At 42.3% G+C, this 18422-nt stretch overlaps 1 protein-coding gene across 1 annotated transcript in view; it reads left to right on the top strand.

Annotated features, from left to right (window-relative positions):
• LOC126195074 (UBX domain-containing protein 1-like) overlaps positions 1-18422 on the top strand; it is a 57451-nt gene that overhangs the window by 29449 nt on the left and 9580 nt on the right. Inside the window, exon 5 of the mRNA XM_049933531.1 lies at positions 10764-11007. Coding sequence (XP_049789488.1) covers positions 10764-11007 — 244 coding nt within the window. The remainder of the gene's footprint in view (positions 1-10763; positions 11008-18422) is intronic.

The following is an 18422-nucleotide window of genomic DNA, read 5'->3' as shown; positions in this document are numbered from 1 at the left end:
AATGACATGTTGTAGCGCTAGTTCGCACCTGGTGTCTGGGAGAAGAATCCAGATGGAGTGTGTGGTGAAACAGACACCGAGGTCACTATCATCATGTTGTAGAGCATGCTTTGCAACAGGATATTGTGTGTTGCCAGTGTATATCCTCTGCTTATGCCCATTCATCCTAATTGATAGTTTGGTAGCAGTCATGCCAATGTAAAAGGCCAAGCACTGTTTGCATAACAGCTGGTATATGACGTGTCATTTCACATGTGGCTCTCCCTTTGATAGTAGATGTTTCGCCAGTTACAGGTCTGGTACAGGTGGTGGTACGAGAGTGCATAGGCCAAGTCTTGCTATGGGGCAGTCCCGAGGATAGGAGCCATATGGTAGGGAGATGAGTGCAGAAGGATCATAGGGCCTGACAAGAATATTACTGAGATTAGGAGGACAGCAAAATGCTATTCTAGGTGTTGTGGGCAAAATCTCAGACAGAATGGATCTTGTTTCAGGGCATGATTTTAGGGAGTCATGGCCTTGTCGACGTAGCTGATTAATACAATCTAGACCACGATAATACTGAGGGACCAATGGCGTGCTCAAAAGTTGTTGGTTGGAGGGATCAACATATCAAAATTGGATGTGATGGCCCAGGAAATCTGCTTTTGAACCAGGCTGATGGTGTTATTACGTCCACTGAGGGCTGAGGTGAGAATGGTGGTGTATTCCTGTAAAGAGTCTGCATCCGAACAAATACGTTTGCCTCAAATGCCAAGGCTGTATGGGAGGAAATGTTTCAAATGGAAAGGATGGCAACTGTCAAAATTAAGTTATGTTGTTTGTTAGCAGGTTGAATGTGGACAGAATGTAACTGGCCTTCAGTGAGAATGAGATCAACATCAAGGAAAGTGGCACGGGATTTGGAATAGGTCCATGTGAAATTTAATTGGGAGAAGGTATTCAGAGAGTCCAGGAATATTAACAGGTTAGCCTCACCATGGCTCTATATGGTAAAAAATGTCATCATCATATCTAAACCAAACCAGGGGCTCAAGACTTACGGATCCCAGGAAAGCCCCCTCCAAGTGACCCATGAAAAGCTTGGCATAGGAAGAAGCCATCTTGGTTGCCATGTCCATACCCCTGATCAGTTTGTATGTCTGCCTCACAAAGCTGAAGTAGTTGTAAGTATACAGTTGATCAAAGTGAGTGGTAAGGATGTCACAGGTTTGGAAGCAGGTGGATGCTGACTGAGGAAGTGTTCAGTAGCAGACAAACCATGTATGTGGGCGATGTTGGTATAGGGAGACGTACCATCAGTGGTGACAAGCAAGGTGTGTGGTGGAAGTGGGACAGGCACGGATTTCAAGACGATCTTGGAAATGGTTGGTATCTTTGATATAGGAGGGAGGTCATTGTACTATAGGTTGCAGGTGCTGATCTACTTAGATATATGCTCGGTGGGTGTTTTGAAGCCAGCAACTATAGGACGGCCAGGATAATTGGGTTTATGGATCTTAGGAAGAAGGTGAAAGGTAGGGCTGCGTGGTTTGGGTGGGGTGAGAAGTTTTATGGATAAAGGTGTTAGTCCTTGTGAGGGGCTTGAGGGTTTAAGGAGAGACTGCAGGTCAGTTTGAATCACAGGAATGGGATCTTATTATTCTGTAAATAATTGCTTGATTTTGTTGATTATTTATGCAGCTTCTTTCAGGCAGTACTTTGGTGTAGATAACTGCATCATCTGCAAAAAGTATGAGGTTACTATTAATATTGTCTGTGAGATCATTAATATACAACATGAACATCAAAGGATCCCAACACACTTCCCCAGGGACCACCTGAAATTACTTCTACATCTGACCATGATGACATTGCTGCATCCTCCTTACCAAAAAGTCCTCATTCCAGTTGCAAATTTCACTTCACATCACATATGATTGTACTTTTGACACTAAGCATAGGTGTGGTACTGAGTCGAATGCTTTTCAGAAATCAAGAAATATTGCAATCTACTTACTGCTTTGATCGAAAGCTTTCGGTATGTCATGAGAAAAGTGCGATTTGGGTTTCACATGACCAATGTGTTCAGAATCCATGCTGGTTGGCATAGAGGAGGTCATTCTGTTTGAGATACCTCATTATGTTTGAGCTCCAAATATGTTCTAAGATTCTACAACATATTGATGTCAAGGGTATTGAATGTTAAGTTTTGTGGATCACTTCTACGACCCTTCTTGTAGATGGGTGCGACCTGTGCTTTTTTCCATGAACTGAGCACAGTTTTTTGCTCAAGGGATCTATGATAGGTTATAATTAGAAGAAGGGCTAACTCGGCCACAAATTCAGTATAGAATCTGATAGGGATTCCATCGGGCCCTGGAGCTTAGTTCCATTTTAACGATTTCAGCTGTTTCTCAACACCACTGACAGTAATACTTATTACATTAAACCTTTCAGTGGTTTCAAGGATTAAATTGAGACAATTCTCCTTGGTTCTCCTTTGTAAAGGGACATTTGAAAATAGAGTTTAGCTTGTCACATACCTGGAAGGTATGTATTGTGTACCCAATGGTATCAATACCATAATGCAAAGTGCAGCTACACACACACACACACACACAGCAACCGGTGATATATATATAAAAAAAAGAGAATTTAAATAAAAAGAAATAAATCAGTTTATATTTGGAAATTTATTTTAACATTGATCATTGAAATTTCACCATATTAAACTAGATTCATAACTAAACTGGTGCCTTATTTAGGATTGTGAAAATGTGAGATTGTAATCTTACGGAACACGATTGGGAGACTGCATACAACACTGCATTCATAAAATAACACACGAAGAACGTTGAAACATATGCAAGAGGAAATTAACCACAACCAACCGATTCAATTTTCACCCAAAGAAGTTATGTTCGTAGCGCAATCCTGTCCGTCATGTAATTACCACACACTGGTATACTAAATTCATACTAACTCCCTGTGAAATCTTCCCGAAAAGAATAGCTGAGGGCTACTTTGATGATTACACCACATGCTTCACGTGGTCAACTTGGTTTACACAGAGTGTACTCCACAATAATTTTGATAATTAAAATAAATTAGATCGAAAAGCAATTTACAAAAGAAAAACCTCGAACTGGTTACCATCATCTTACTATTAACTTGATGGGTCAAAAAATTGTATAAGCACATGGTACTGGTCTCACAAAGTACACCCCACGTGGGTTGAACATAAAGAAAAGTTGCTATATTGAAAAATATTGTCAAGACGAGACGTTATAATCTCATGCACATTCGCATTTAAGATTGATGATCTTAGTTAGAGTTACTGATCAACACGTGGTTCCACTTTACTCACAAAGTAGTGACAAAGCAACTACTGGAATATATTCTGAACTTCACACTCAAATTACACTGCATTGCAATTTAAGATAACATTAGATATTTTAGAGCTAAACCTGAAATAAAGATGATTAAATTTTCAGTTAGGCTGATCTTAAGAAATCCATTGTCCAACGGACTTAGCAGACACGCGCTTAGCCGCAGATCTTACCACTTCAGACAATCGCCGCGGACAGACTGACCTGGGCTCCTACCTGAGGGGTGCCTCATAAATACAAACGGAAGTGACCAGAGAGGCAGCTTCCTATACCAACATGACAAGGGACGGACAGGACCATACTAAGAATAGAAACCTCTTTGCTTCTAGAAAGCGTAGCTACCTGTTCCGACGCTGGTCCTACTGTTCTCTAGCAGACAGGCTTGTCTGCTACCATAAAGCATGCAACTAGAAATACATTTGCTCATTCATTCTTTCACACAGAAGGGAAGGGGGATGACAGTATCTTATCATATACAGTATATAAAAGAAAGCGGATGTAGGTTCCGTATGAGACTGTGTGACATGAATTACATATAAACTGTGTTTTAAAGTGTAGTATTGTGACAGATCGTTCTTGTTTATGTGTAAAAGTAACACGTTCCACTGCTCAGTCTCCTCCCAGATCGTCAGAAACACCACAGTAAATTTAGAAGAGGAATTTATGCCGTAAATGACAACAGATTTAAGAAATTAACATGAAAGGAATCCAACAGAGACCTTTCAATCATAAATGTAAAACTGCAAGTTCAATTTAGAAAACCTATATTAGATAATGTACAAATCTCTGACAAGTATTTTGATGCATATTATTACATATATTATACATAAACTACAAAAATTGCAAGACTTTTACCCAAACGTTGACTCTGTATGACAGAGACAAATGCAGTCTGGTAACATTTGTTCTGCTCGTAGCCTCCACAGGTGGAAACATCCATCATGACGCTGTATGCGGGACCAGGACTTGTCTGAAAAGATGTGGTGCCACTCTAGGTTCCAGTGTTGTCATGGGGCATGCACCTCTCTGCTGCGACATCAGGGGAAGTCGCAACAAATGTCACCTGACAGTCCTTGCTGCTCCAGGCATCATCACAATGTCCACGTGGATAGCTGTGTTGCTGCAAATAAGTCAATTTCCTGACACACAGTCAGAATGCCAGTGGTGTTACTCCTACATACTTTGTGGTTGTGCTATGCATATGCAAGAATGAAGTGAAATTCATGCCAGTTTGACACCTGTTGCACTACACACACTTGTACAGGCTTCAGAGGCAGATCATTTTCTTGCTGTCTATTTAGCATTATGTTGTAAAATTCGAATTTTATTTTCAGAATGAACAAAATTGTTATTATTATTATGTGTAGCTCATAGTTGAGTCACTTGTCCTGGGTCTCCAAGAAATTAGAATATGAAGGTTAACGAAAGAAGTTCAAAGGCCTCATAACACACTGCAGTAGTCTCAAGTGATGAATCAGATGATAACCAAAATACAAATGGCAGAAATGTCTAACAAGGAACCCCATGAGTGTAAAGTTGCAAGTTCAGTCTGTAGCCAGGCTCATTTGAAAGTGGTGTGTGTTAACAGTTATGACAGGAAAAATGTTAGCTGCTAATTACTCACCATGTGCATCATGAGGGTGATAGAAAATTAGTTTTTAGGAAGTGCAGAGATCAACCTCAGAAATGTTCAAAACAAACCATTAACTTGCATCATGAACACCAAATTAAAAATGCTGCACCACAGTGATCACAAAGATTTGTACCATCAAGATCGAAAGTGAACTCCTTGGAAGTTATAAACCGAGCAGGACATTCACTTTATGTACCTACTCTTAAAGAGTGCATATACAGGATGTAAATACACTGGGACAACTGGAAAATCACTTCAGGACAACCAGGACATCTGGGAAAAATACGTGAATTTTTTCATCTTGTTCACCTTTACACCCTGATCTAGAATCATAATGGTGTAACGGGGTGATGAGAAATGATGGAATGTCATGGCATGCATCCAAATGCGAAACAGTCTGTCTTGTAGTTTATCATGAAACTGGCTATCCTTTAAAGCTTTGCTGCAGGTAGTGTGATAATATGTTTTATAGGAACGGAGGGGAAAAAAATCCAGAGATTGAATTTGTGCAGTGGTTCCAGGTGGTATGAATTGCTGTCACACACTTTTGAGGAGAGATAGTTTGCTCTAAAGGAGTATGGTTTTTGCACACAGACCAAGAATCGAGCAAAAGCAAATTATTTTCTCTAGCTATTGGCCAAAAGCAGTGCTCATACCATAGCTGTAGTTTTCTTATGCCCTTTTCCAACTTTTACTTGCTGTGATGTAAATTTTCCCTACTGTCCTTGCAAGATCACGTACTCGAGAACTGATCGTAGGGGCAGAGTACCTCCAACTTCTCAAAGCACAATAAATAACTTTCCAGCCAATTTACCATCCAGATTAATAGGTGACAATTGTTTATGAATATGTCTAGGCATTGATGTTAGTTGATCTTGATATTACTCTCTTGGTACCTCCCATTCCGGGGTTCCTTCCATATGCGTTCGCTTTTCAAATCCCATTCGATCGGAGTTGAAAACAAATTCCGTACTAAATGATGGGATAAGTTTGTTCATCTCGTCTACAAATTTTCAGGTTGATTCCTTAGTTTGCTGTGCATCATCAAGTTGACACTTTGTCTGAAATTTTGTTGCTTTACGTCTTCCAAATCTGCAGCACTCTTTGAAGTTTGCAATCATCCACTGCTTCCCTTAAAATCTCTGTCGTGTGCAATTTGATGTACATAACATCCTATAAATTGTATCTAGGAACCTTGAAATGTGCTAATGCCAGTTTTGTAACAAGTGCACCCTTGTCCTCCCTTGAATATCAATAGTTTTTCTTATGCACTACACAATCATATTCCTGCTTAGTGGTGTAAGATTCCTGGACATTTATAAGCTGGGGCAAATGCCCAGAATAAATCCCTGGGAAAATGCCCAAAATTCATAAATGGCCAGGCATTCATACATTTTAAAGATTAATTGATAAGCAATGTTGACATTTTGCACTAGAAAAGGTGTTTTGCAACACTGCTTCTGTAGTGATTAGGTAACCAAGTTGAAAAAGCTGCTTGAGACTTAGGGAAGAGTTATTAGGGGAAATAAATTTGGACCATTAACAAAGCTTTTTACATCTTTAATGAGATCAATTCTTGGGGTTCTGCAAAATACAACAAAACTCAAGTTTAAAAGTAATTTTTGAAATGAAGTATAGTTTATATAAGCTGGTAGCCAGTACATAGTATTTTCACTTATGCTTTATTACTGGGGGAAAAAAGAAAAAAAAATAGTTTATCCGGTGAAGAGTAGAACTGATAAAAGGAAAAAGTACACTTTAAATGATAAGCAGGTGTCAGCTACACACACCCTTCCTTGGTATAGCAGTTTGGAATGCTATTTTTTTTTTTTTTTTTTTTTTTTTTTTTAAAGAAATGCTTTTCTCTTCTTTCCTTTCGTTCTTAGTAATAAGGGCAATGAATAACATGTGTTGAAGTGTAAACAGTTTCAATATTGGGATTATCATCCCATCCCTTATTTTAATTGGTACTTTTTTTATATAAATACCCAGATTTTTGGCATTTAAAACTGTTTTGGGCAAATTCCCGAGCAAATACCCATTTGATTTTACGTGCGCGCCCACACACACACACACACACACACACACACACACACACACACACACACACACACACACACAATGATCTTCCAACTCCTTGGACAACGATTACCATTTACTATTTTCCACCAAAGACAGGATTTGTGACTCCCTGCCTGACAAGGATGATGAACTACATGGCTCGACAACTGTTTCAGTATCATCTCCCCTTGTGAAGCACATATTGTCGTCATTGTACTCCTCATGTCGATCATCCACACACTCGGTGTATGTGACACTGCAGATTCCACTGGCTCTTCTTGCAGAAACGCCAATATTTCATATGCCATTTCTTTATGATTATGCGAAACTCCTTGGGTTCCTTTCAACTTCGACAACTGTTGTAGATATAATGCAGTGTTTGCTTTGTTTATCATTGCCATTGCTCTGCTTTGTATCAACACCACTAGAACTGAAACAATGTTTGTGAGTTATTCTTCAACTAAGCAGTTCAGCTATGCTCCGTAGTCTCATGGTGTGCTCAGCAGCAGCTAACTCCAGTCCCACCTCATGTTGCCGTTAGCAGCCAATATTGTGGTTGCATCGTAGACAATATGTGAGGCATTGAATGCCGCAAATGTCATTAGCCTTTTGCAGCCATAAACTCAAGGGGTTCCTCATAAGCCTGCATATTGGTGTGGGTATACCAGTCATACTCTTCAGCAATTCAAGCCGTCACCGAATCTGAACTTGTTGGATAGATGAAGAGAATTACAGAAAACAAAATATGGCAACAAATCAAAAATATTGATTAATTATCATTCAGTTACAGGTATGTGGAAACATAATCTGCACCATCATTAAGCATAATTTTAATACTCTGACTAGATGTCATCTAAGTGACAGAAATAATTCACTCTTGCAGCTGATTTAATGTTTGTTTAGGTGCACTCGACTTTCAGCAAATACTATCACTTTTGAACTGTTTCTGCCAACATAATGACACTGAACACAGCCTAGCTCAAGGCAGCCAGACTGTGTATGTTGGCAGACAGCAACATCATGCATATATAAGTTGTTTCCTGAACGTTATACATAAATTACAGTTTGTTGCCATAATAGTGGGTTAAAAAATTGAAGTTTCATAGCCTAGATTAATAAAAGTTATAGTTGTATCACAGTGTGGCAAATCACAGACTAAAAAATGCAGGAACAGTTTGGAAAATTTTAAATATCATAGGTGTCATCCGCTTTTTTGTTTGAAAGCATCAACATCTAAAGTGTTTATTTTGACAATCTTGTCATAAAACTTTAGCTACTTTTGTTACAGTTGCATCAACACCAAAAGAAAATATGAGACCTCTAAATTATTGACCAATAGACGGGTATCAGAATTCAGCAAAGTATGTGCATTTTTATTTTTTCGTATGTATCTATGTGGTGTGCTTTTCAAGAGTAAAAGGTTGTAAATCGCTCATCCTTTTTTTTCCCAACTGGGCTGTGAAGGAGTGGAGAGAGTGTCAGGGATAAGAAAAGTGAGTTGGGGTGGCAGTCATTAAAACAAAGACATTTTTGATTGCAGCGAGATCTTGTTATGGAATTTTGATCACAATCTTTCTGCTCTGAATCGTAAAATATTTTGCTAACTCCCATCTGCGTAGGGAACACACACACACGCACGCCTTTTTGTTATGCCCTAGCAACTATCCTTGGTTGTCATGACCATGTAGAAAGCAGCACAGTGGTTGCAGCTTAACTTGTAGATCACATGACTGGTTTCACAGGCAGCCTTGCCTTTTATGGGGTAGTTGATGTTTCTCATTATTCCATCCTGGACTTTCCATCGTTTGATAAAAATAAATAAGAGAAATTGAACTTTGCACAGACACATTTGTATGTTTATTTTGCCTATGAGCTATTCAAGACAGGGACAGTCAGGTCGAGAAACAATCTGAAAGTGGTTCTTAACACGCATTGCCAGACACTTAAGTGTGAACTGTAATGTAATAATGTAAACGTAGAAATTAATGAAAAGTTTTATCTGATAATCTAACACTACCTTGGCTCCCATTCCAGAGCCAGTACGAATGCACTTATCACCAGTCAGCTCCGTGCTGTTATCAAAGCTTTGTACTAAATGTCTCATAAAAGCTAAGAACCGTACTTTGCTTTAGTTGCTGCTCTATTCGATGCTTTTATCACTATCACAGCTCCTACATAAACTTAGCGTAAGGCCTGCTGTTCCAGCTTGAGTGCCTGTCTGTGGGTAGGTGGGGGCAAACAGGTGACATGCAGCAATCGGACAACCAACTGCTAGCGTGTGTGAGCAGGTATGGCCATGCATGTGCAAAATGCGCACAATAGGGCTTCCTGGGGGGAGGGGGTAGCCTAAGCATCCAGCATCTGCTCCCAGGAAGAGCGTCCTTACACCATGGGACAGCAAAGGAACATCCTTCCCTGAAGGATCTGAAAGTGTGGTTCCACATAGCACATATCTTACTGCCTAAGCCAGGAGGTCGTGCTGATGGAAGGGTAAGAGGGCAACCAGTAAGCAAGAGTTGTCCAGCCAAGACTTTTTTCTTTCCAGTCGTCAAGATGGGACTCAGGTCTGTGGAGAACTGTCGAAATTAAAACAGCGAAAATATTTTCAATAAGAACAGTGATATTCAGCTGATTGTGGTTAGATCCCAGCTATCACAGGGTTGAAATGACTGTCAAATAAATCTTACCTTGTAAGATAATTGGCAAGGCACCACTGATTCCATGACCAGCAGTTTTAGTTGGGGGGTACGGAGCTCAAAGGAGGAACAATCCATCAAGAGATGTTAGCACTTATTTTCACAGCAATGTTGCTGTCCAGAAGTATTGATAAGTCTCTTGAGTAGCGGAAGGAGTCTTAATGCATGAATAAAAAAATATAAATACCTGTTGTGGTTGTTTGGTTAAGGCAGAACCACATTTCCATTTAATATATAATTGTCTTATAATGATGATGACATGTGACAGAGGTAATTCAATATCTTGGATCTTTTTCACTTGTTTGAGCTTCTTCCGTAAGTTTTATTTGATTGGAAAATGATAGTGTTTATTGTAGACAATAACTTATAGTAGACAATAACTTCCATTCTACAGTGTGGCAACAATTTAAACTCGGCCTTTTTCTACATCAGTGTTCCAAAGTTCGTGCTTACAAAGTAAGGACATATTCTGGGGTGGATTACTGGACTGAGATACTCAAAGCTCTAACTGCAACCGCATCAAGGATCCTGAGGATTAACTAGAGTATTGATTGTTGATCAGATGGATTTGCCACGAGTCCAGATGTGATTATTCATCATGCTGCTGGGGAAATGGACACACATTCTTTATTCAGTGAATCAATACTTATGGGAAAGTCTTCCCCAGTACTTGAAATCTTGAACCACAAAAGGAGGTTATAAATGCCGTTTATTGCATACAGTGTCTGGAATGAACAGCAATGGCTGTCAGCAACTTTTGCCCATATGTTTTATGAGCAAACAAACTGCTGTTACTACAACAAAGCCGGCTACAAAAATTTTCATTTTTTATTGTGACTCAGGAATATATCGTAATTAGTGTAAAATCATAAGATAGTGCATTTCAATAGAACAGTTATTCTGTGGCCATGTGGATCTCTGTTAATGTTCATCACTGTTATGTTTCTCTTTTCTTTTTTTTACGTTGTACATATTCTTATTATGTCTGTTTTCTTTGACCAGGCTTGAGGAGGAAGAAATGAAAAAGCTGGTGGAACAGCGGAAGCGTGAGAAATTAGAGGAGAAAATGGCTCGGCAGAGAGTCAAGGATCAGATAGAACAGGACAAGATTGCAAGGCGCACAAAGTTTGCAATGGGCCCAGCGCCAGAAGCTGGAGCTACTTCTCCGACCACATCACCTGTGCCTACGCCAGCATCTCAGGTGCAGCCCCCACCTCAGAAGGATTACACTCAAGCCAAACTGCAGGTATGTGGCCACGCATATAACACTAGAGTTTGTCAGACAGGAACTGCATATCCTGTTATAAAGTTTTTATAAAGAAATTTATGATCAGAATGAAGCTGAAATCAAAATAATTATGTAAATTTCTGAATAAATTTCAAACAATGCCATTAGTATGAGTGAAGCGTCCGTGTGACCACAAAATGAGGTTATAAATGCCGTTTATTGCATACAGTGTCTGGAATGAACAGCAGTGTGTGATGTGCATGCAGTGCTCAGTGCTTTTTCTGTGTTGTAAGTAGTTGTCTCTGGTCTAAGTAGTTGTCTCTGATCATCCCATTGTTTGTAAACTTAAGAGATAATTGAATATTTTAATATGCTATCTACCAAATGACACCAGGAGATGATTGTACTTGGCATTGGTACAGCCTTTGTTTTATTCATAAAATGTAGCTCACTTTCCTATCAACAGTGGATACCCAGTGTGGGCTCCCTAGCTTTTGTATTATTAGTGAAATGGCATAGTAATAACATACTGGTGTTATAACTGAGGACAGGAAAATCATTTTCTGTCTTCTAATCATCTCCTCCTCCTCCTCCTCCCCCTCCCCTCCCCCCCCTCCCCTATCACGAGTATTTTCTTCTATTTGTCTTCCTTGTGATCATTCTAAGGCATTTGACTATGCCAGTCACAAGATACAGGATACTTTGAGGAAGCATACCACTGTGGACTTGGCGAAATAATGACCAACTGACAAATTCTTCTCTCTGAATTGAGAATTGAATCACTTGAGGTGAATACCAGAATGGTTTACTTTAATGGGTCACAGCCGATTTCCTGCTTCATTCTTGTTCTGATCAAGATGGTCCTACCTTTCCTTTAGGGGTCTATCCTCTTGCCCTTTCTTTTTGTCATTTGAATTAATAAGTTATTGTCTGCTAACAGAGGACACGAATTTACAGTGTCAGTACTAATCTCGTGTTACGGAACAGCTCACTCACTAGAAAAAGCTGGTGTTAACCACTTTCTTTTGACCTCATCCAGAATAAATTTAGAATCAACTAGTAACCAGCCCCAGCTTCACATTGGTAGCACTAAGTATATAAGGCAGGATGACTTGTCTGTCACTCCAGTATTAAGTTACATGATCCTTCCTCATTAATCAGCCTCTGTATTAGCAAAAACCATATTAAAATCCCTATAGTAGTTCCTCAAATTAGCCTTCACATACAGACAGGAAAACAGAGCAGGGACTTTTAGTAATATATATAGATAAAGCTCAGCAAAAATGACCATATACCCACCAATATGATTACAGAAGCCTTTGAAAGATATTACATCACATAATGACCAGCACATTCAGAGGTCCCCCCGACTTGCCATTCTCTGGCGGGTTTGTGCTTGGCTACCACGGGACCCCAGTCTTCGCAGCATCTTTCCCCTTCCGTGCTGCATGTCTATCCTCTTGCTATTCTTTTTCCTGTTCCTTGGGGAACATGTTTGGTGTGTTTTCGGGAATGTTCCACATTGTCTGTAGCTGACATAAGAACAGTCTCACCACTGTTTTGTCTTCCCTTTTCCTTTCTTCATTCACCTTCTCCTGCCCATCCTTTGCTTCAGCGTTGGAGGCTCCTCTTTTTCTTCTTCATCCCTGTGCACTCATGAAGGCCAGCCCATGTGTCTGACACGTAACAGGTGACTGGATAACGCGTAATTCCCAGCTCCAAGCCAACAGGTAGGGTTTGCACGTACCCCCTGGTGCAGACCAGGCCAAGGGAGGGATGATTGCCTGAGCTGCTACCTTCCCAAATTGCCGATTGAGCCCTCTGTCAGGTGTTCGGGAGGTGAGACCTGAGGTGTGAACAATCACCTAAGGAGGGTACACCCCCTTGTGTATGAGGCCCCCAGTTGAAAAGAGCAGGCCATCTGAGACACTGGCAATCATGGGGCATTTTCTCACAATGACCCAATCATCATCTTCGCAGTCCACGTCTAGCAGATGTAAACGGAATAAAGCTCCTGATTCAAAAACCCTCCCAGCTGCACCATGGTTCCTCGTGGTTCCATGTACTGAAGACAATCAGTCCTCTGCAACGGTAAATCCGTTTCTCAGTCAGAAAGGTGTTGATGCAATTGCTGGCACTGTGAAATCCTGCTCCCGTTTACGCGATGGCACTTTGCTTTTGCAGACTACTTCTGATTCTCAGGCACAACAACGCTTCCCGCTTCACTTCTCCACAGCTACTCTGTTCGTGTTGTGGCCTATAGAAGTCTGAATTCTTCCTGTGGTGTTATTTACACAATACTTCGTATGTCGAGAGAAGAGCTCTTGACAACTGGTAGCGCAGGTGCGTATTCGACACAGACGGGCAGCAAGCCAGCAGCGGTCGCCCAGCACTATGGCAACACTGGGTTGTTGCCACAGTAACGTAAACAAAAGCTGACAATCTGATCGGCCATCATGGATGCGTGAAGCATGAGCCCCAAGGCCACGTCAACTGTCAGAGCTCTTCTCCCGCCATACATACTGTAGACTGCTCAATGGTTTGACTGAGGCAGAAATCCAAACGTACCTCTCTGATCATTGTATCATTGCCGTCCATTGGACGATAAATGTAGATGCATCCTTATTGCCCACACGCACTCTTTTTTTCACTTTTGATAGAGTGTTGCTTCCGTCCAAGATCAAAGCAGGCTATGCAGATATCACAGTCTGACAGTACATTCTGAACCTGATGGGCTGCTACCAGTGTCATTGTTTCAACCACATGTCTTGCCGACAGCTGGCCAAATGAGTGACATGTGGTAGGCATGCGCACGAGGGCGATTGTCCACCTCCTCCTGCTCCCAGCTGTATCAACTGCAATGCTGATCATGCTGCCTCCTCTCGAGATTGTCCCGTGTATCTCGATGAGTGGCCTGTCTAGGAGATCCGGGTAAAGGAAAAAGTTCCTTATCCAGTTGCTCACAAGTTATTTGCTAGTCGCAAACCCTGCTTTCTACTGTCTGGCACTTACAATACTGTTCTTGCTACATCTCGCTCCATGAAGGACGTGGCCACACAGACATGCAATGTCAGATTCACCTCTCAGGTTGGGAAATTGCCCAGTGTCATGGTAGTGTCGCTGTCCCATCGTCCAGCTGTGCAAAAGGCCATCAGACTCTCGCCTCATGGGGCAAAGTCACTAGCTGCACAACAGGCAGGCCGGAAAGGACAGAAGGAATACTCCCGTCGAGACTTCCTATTTCCCCCCAGCCAAGCAACACCTGATTCTTCCTGTGCTAACCAGAAAGGCTTAAAGAAGTCCAACAAAGGCAAACAGTCTTCTAATCTCCTTCACCGACTCAAAGATCCTCATCAATGGTGTCGCCATGAAATACCTTCATCTGTCCGGCCTCCATGTCACAGGTGCACACTTCCAACTGTTTTTCTGCATTGGGCTCCACATGCAGACTGCACAAAGAAGCCAACACTTCTGTGGACCTCATAGAGCACGATCCTCGTGCCTCTGTGCCCTGTAGCAGAGTGTCTTCACAGGCTGGCTCTCAGCAGCCACCGAGGTGACACCCCTTCTTTTTTCCTCCTCATGACTCTCCTCCAATGGAACATTTGTGGCCATCGATCCCACAAAGAGGATTTACGGTTGCTTTTAGAATCCCAGCGTCCACTTGTACTCTGCCTTCATGAAAGAAAATTGCGTCCTCATGACACTTTGAGCTTTCGCATTTCTTTCTGGTCCATTTTGACATTCCCCCCGAGGTCAGCATTCCGTCTCGTGGGGGAGTCGTGCTGCTCATACGGGATGACGTTCATAGTCAACCCATCTCCCTGACTACCCATCTTCAAGCTGTTGCAGTTCGCCTTTTCCTTCCTCACTTGACCTTTTCCATTTGTACCATTTATATCCCTTCATCATTTGATGTCACTTGGGCAGACTTCCTCCAGCTTATTGGGCAGCTACCTCACCCATTTGTGCTATTCAGTGACTTTAATATGCACCATCCCCTCTGAGGTACTCCCAGAACCTGTCAGAGGTGCCCTCGTGGCTAACCTTCGTAATCAACTTAATCTCTTCTGCCTTAACACAGGAGCACCCATGTTCCTTTCTGACTCCTCACACACTTATTCCCCTTTGGACCTATCCCTCTACACTGCCCAGCTTGCCCATCATCTTGAGTGTCTGTGCTTTCTGACACCTACTTGAGTGACCATTTCCTATGTGCTATCCGTTTGTAGACTCCTACCCCACCTGTGTGAACACCCAAATGGCAGCTTACTAAGACGGATTCGTGGCTTTACTCCTCCCTGGCAACCTTTAATGAACAAGATTTCCCCAGTTGTGATAACCAGGTGGAATAGCTTATAAACGTTTTCCTTATTGCTGCAGAATGTTCCATTCCTTGCACCTCCTCTTTACCATGCCGTGTCCCAGTTCCTTGGTGGACTGAGGCATGCCACGACGCAATTCACGTGCAGTGACGTGCTGTCTGCTTTTTTAACCATCATCCTATGATAGCAAACTGCATTCATTACAAATAAATCCATGCACAGTGTCGGTGCATTCTTTGGTATAGCAAAAAAGCTAGCTGGATTTTGTTCACTAGTTCTTGTAACAGTTCCACCCCCTCCTCCATCATGTGGGCCAATGTCCAGCAGCTCTCTGGGACCAAGATCTATTCCCCAATTTGTGGCCTGACAGTAGCAGACAGTGTCATTGTGGACCCTATTGCTATCCCCAACATCTTGGGCTGCCATTCTGCGGAAATTTCGTGCTTTTTCCACTATCACCCTGCCTTCCTCCATCGGAAACGAGTAGAGGCGGCTCGGGAAATACCCTTTTCTTCTCAGAATCGTGAGTGCTACAACACTACCTTTACTGTGAGGGAGATAGATCATACTCTCACTTCGTTCTGATCCTCCGCCCCAGAACCAGACACTGTTCACATTCAGATGTTGCAACACCTTTCTCATGATGCAAGCAAGCACTTTCTGCTTAATATGTACAACCGCATGTGGGCAGAGGGCATGTTTCCCAGATGCTGGCATGAAGCATCCATACCTAAGCACGGTAAGGGCAAACACCTTCCTTCTAGCTACTGCCCCATCTCTCTCACCAGCTGTGTTTGCAAAGTGATGGAACATATGATTCATGCCCGGCTGGTATCGTGTCTCGGGTCTCACAATTTACTAACCACTGTGCATTGTGGATTTCGAGCACACCGTTCGGCAGTTTGACCATCTTGTCACATTGTCCACCCATGCCATGAATGGTTTTCTGTGGAAATCCCAGGCTGTGGCCACGGTTTTCAATTTGGAGAAAGCCTAAGACACCTGCAGGAGGTCTGGTATCCTGTGTACTTTTGCACATGGGGCTTTATTGGCCACCTGCCCCGTTACCTTGGGGAATTTTTAAAAGACTGAGTTTTCAAGGTACGTGTGGATTCTGTTTTGTTGGACACCTTTATTCAGGAAAACGGTGTGCCTCAGGGTTCTGTCCTGAGCATTGCCCTCCTTGCTGTCACCATTAACCCTGTAATGGCCTCTCTCCCGCTGGGCATCTCCAGCTCCCTTTTCGTTGACGATTTTGCCATCTGTTGCAGTTCTCCACAGAGTTGTTTCATTGAGCAACATCTTCAGCAATGTCTCAATTGTCTTTATTCATGGAACATCAACATTGGCTTTTGGTTTTCCGCTGACAAAACTGTTTGTATGAACTTCTGGCGGCACAATTGGTTTCTCCCTCCGTCTTTACATCTTGGGCCTGTTGGTCTTCCATTTGTTGAAAATACGAAGTTCCTCAGCCTGATAATTATTTGGAAAGTTTCTTAGTCCTCCCACGTGTCTTACCTGGCAGCCCGCTGTACGCGGTCTCTGTGTCCTTCGTGTGCTCAATGGTACTTCCTGGGGCACAGATCGAACCACCCTCCTCCATTTGTACTGGTCCCTTGTCCATTTGAAACCAGATTTGAGTGCTTTGTTTATGCATCTTCATGTCTGTCCCTCTTAACGTTGTCTCAGTACTATCCACCATTGTGGCGTCCATTTGGCCACTGGCACCTTTTACACTAGCCCGGTTGAGAGTCTATATGCAGAAGCTGCTGAACTACCACTGCCCTACCGCTGTGTATTTCTCCTCAGCAGGTATGCATGCCGTTTGTCTGCCATGCGTGGCCACCCATCCTATGCCTCCTTCTTCTATGACTACTTTGATTGCCAGTATAGGGAGAGCCCCTCTTCTCTGTTATCTTCTGGAGTTCACTTTCAGCTCTTGTTCTGGCAGCTTAACTTGACGCAACCTGCAAGGGCAGCGCGAGTTCTCCTTCGCCTTCATTTCCTTCTTAAGGACACTACTCCAGCCGCTCTCTATCCCCTTCAGTTTCACGACCTTTGCATGGAACTTCGTGATAGTACCTTTGTGTACAGTGATGTCTTTCGGACTGACCATGGTGTCGGGTGTGCCTTCGTCATTGGCGCCAACATTTTTCAGTATCAGCTTACAGCACACTGCTCAGTATTTACAGCAGAACTCTCCACCCTGTATCAGGCCACAGAGTAGTCTGATGCCACAGGCTTTTCAATTGTGTCCTCTGCTCAGACACCCTGAGTGCCCTTCGAAACCTCTGTGTGCTGTACACCACCTATCCCTTAGTGCAACGGGTCAAGGAAAGCTGTCACTTGCTCCCTCTTAATAGAGCCACCGAGATGTTTATGTGGGTTCCTGGTCATGTCGGTCTGACAGAAAATGAGGCTGCTGCTAAGGCTGTGAAGTCCTTATACCTCAGCTCACTAGTTTTTATCTTCCTTCCAATGATTTCTGTATTGCCATCTGTTAGGAGGTGGTGTAATTTTGGCATTGCCACTGGTCCTCCCTTTATGGGAATAAGCTCCAGGTTATTAAGCCTCTCCTGGCGACTTCGACAAACTCCTCTCGGCCCTCTTGCCGCATGGTCATTTTAACTAGATTGCATATTGGGCACAGCCTTTTTAGCTATCGCCATTTGTTAAGTGGCGCTCCCCCACCACTTTGTGCCCATTGTGCCCAAGTTTTAACTGTCCGCCATTTCCTGACAGAATGCCCATTTTTAACTGTTTACGTTCGTGCTTGGGTTTGCCATCTGAGTAATCGGCCGTTTTAGCAAATGACTCGTAGGCTGTTAACTGCGTTTTACTTTTAGTCCATCATAGCAAGATGGCGAAGGCCATTTAGTTTTTTGGATCTCCATTTCTCTATGGGGTATTTTATAGACCTTTTTGCACATCCCTGCAAAGCCATCTTGTCTTATGTCGATTGGGATTGACATGTAGTCGATTTTTAACTCTATAGTTTTGACATGGGTGTGTATGACCCTAGTTGTTTTTGCACCCTAAAACAAAACATTCAGAGGATTTATTACTTGAAATAATTAGATATTTATGTAGGTCACTACATTCTCCAGG

The sequence above is a fragment of the Schistocerca nitens genome, chromosome 7 (assembly GCF_023898315.1).
Source record: "Schistocerca nitens isolate TAMUIC-IGC-003100 chromosome 7, iqSchNite1.1, whole genome shotgun sequence".
Taxonomy (NCBI): domain Eukaryota; kingdom Metazoa; phylum Arthropoda; class Insecta; order Orthoptera; family Acrididae; genus Schistocerca; species Schistocerca nitens.
The sequence above is the reverse complement of the archived record's forward strand: the minus strand, read 5'-3'. Positions and strand labels throughout refer to the sequence as shown.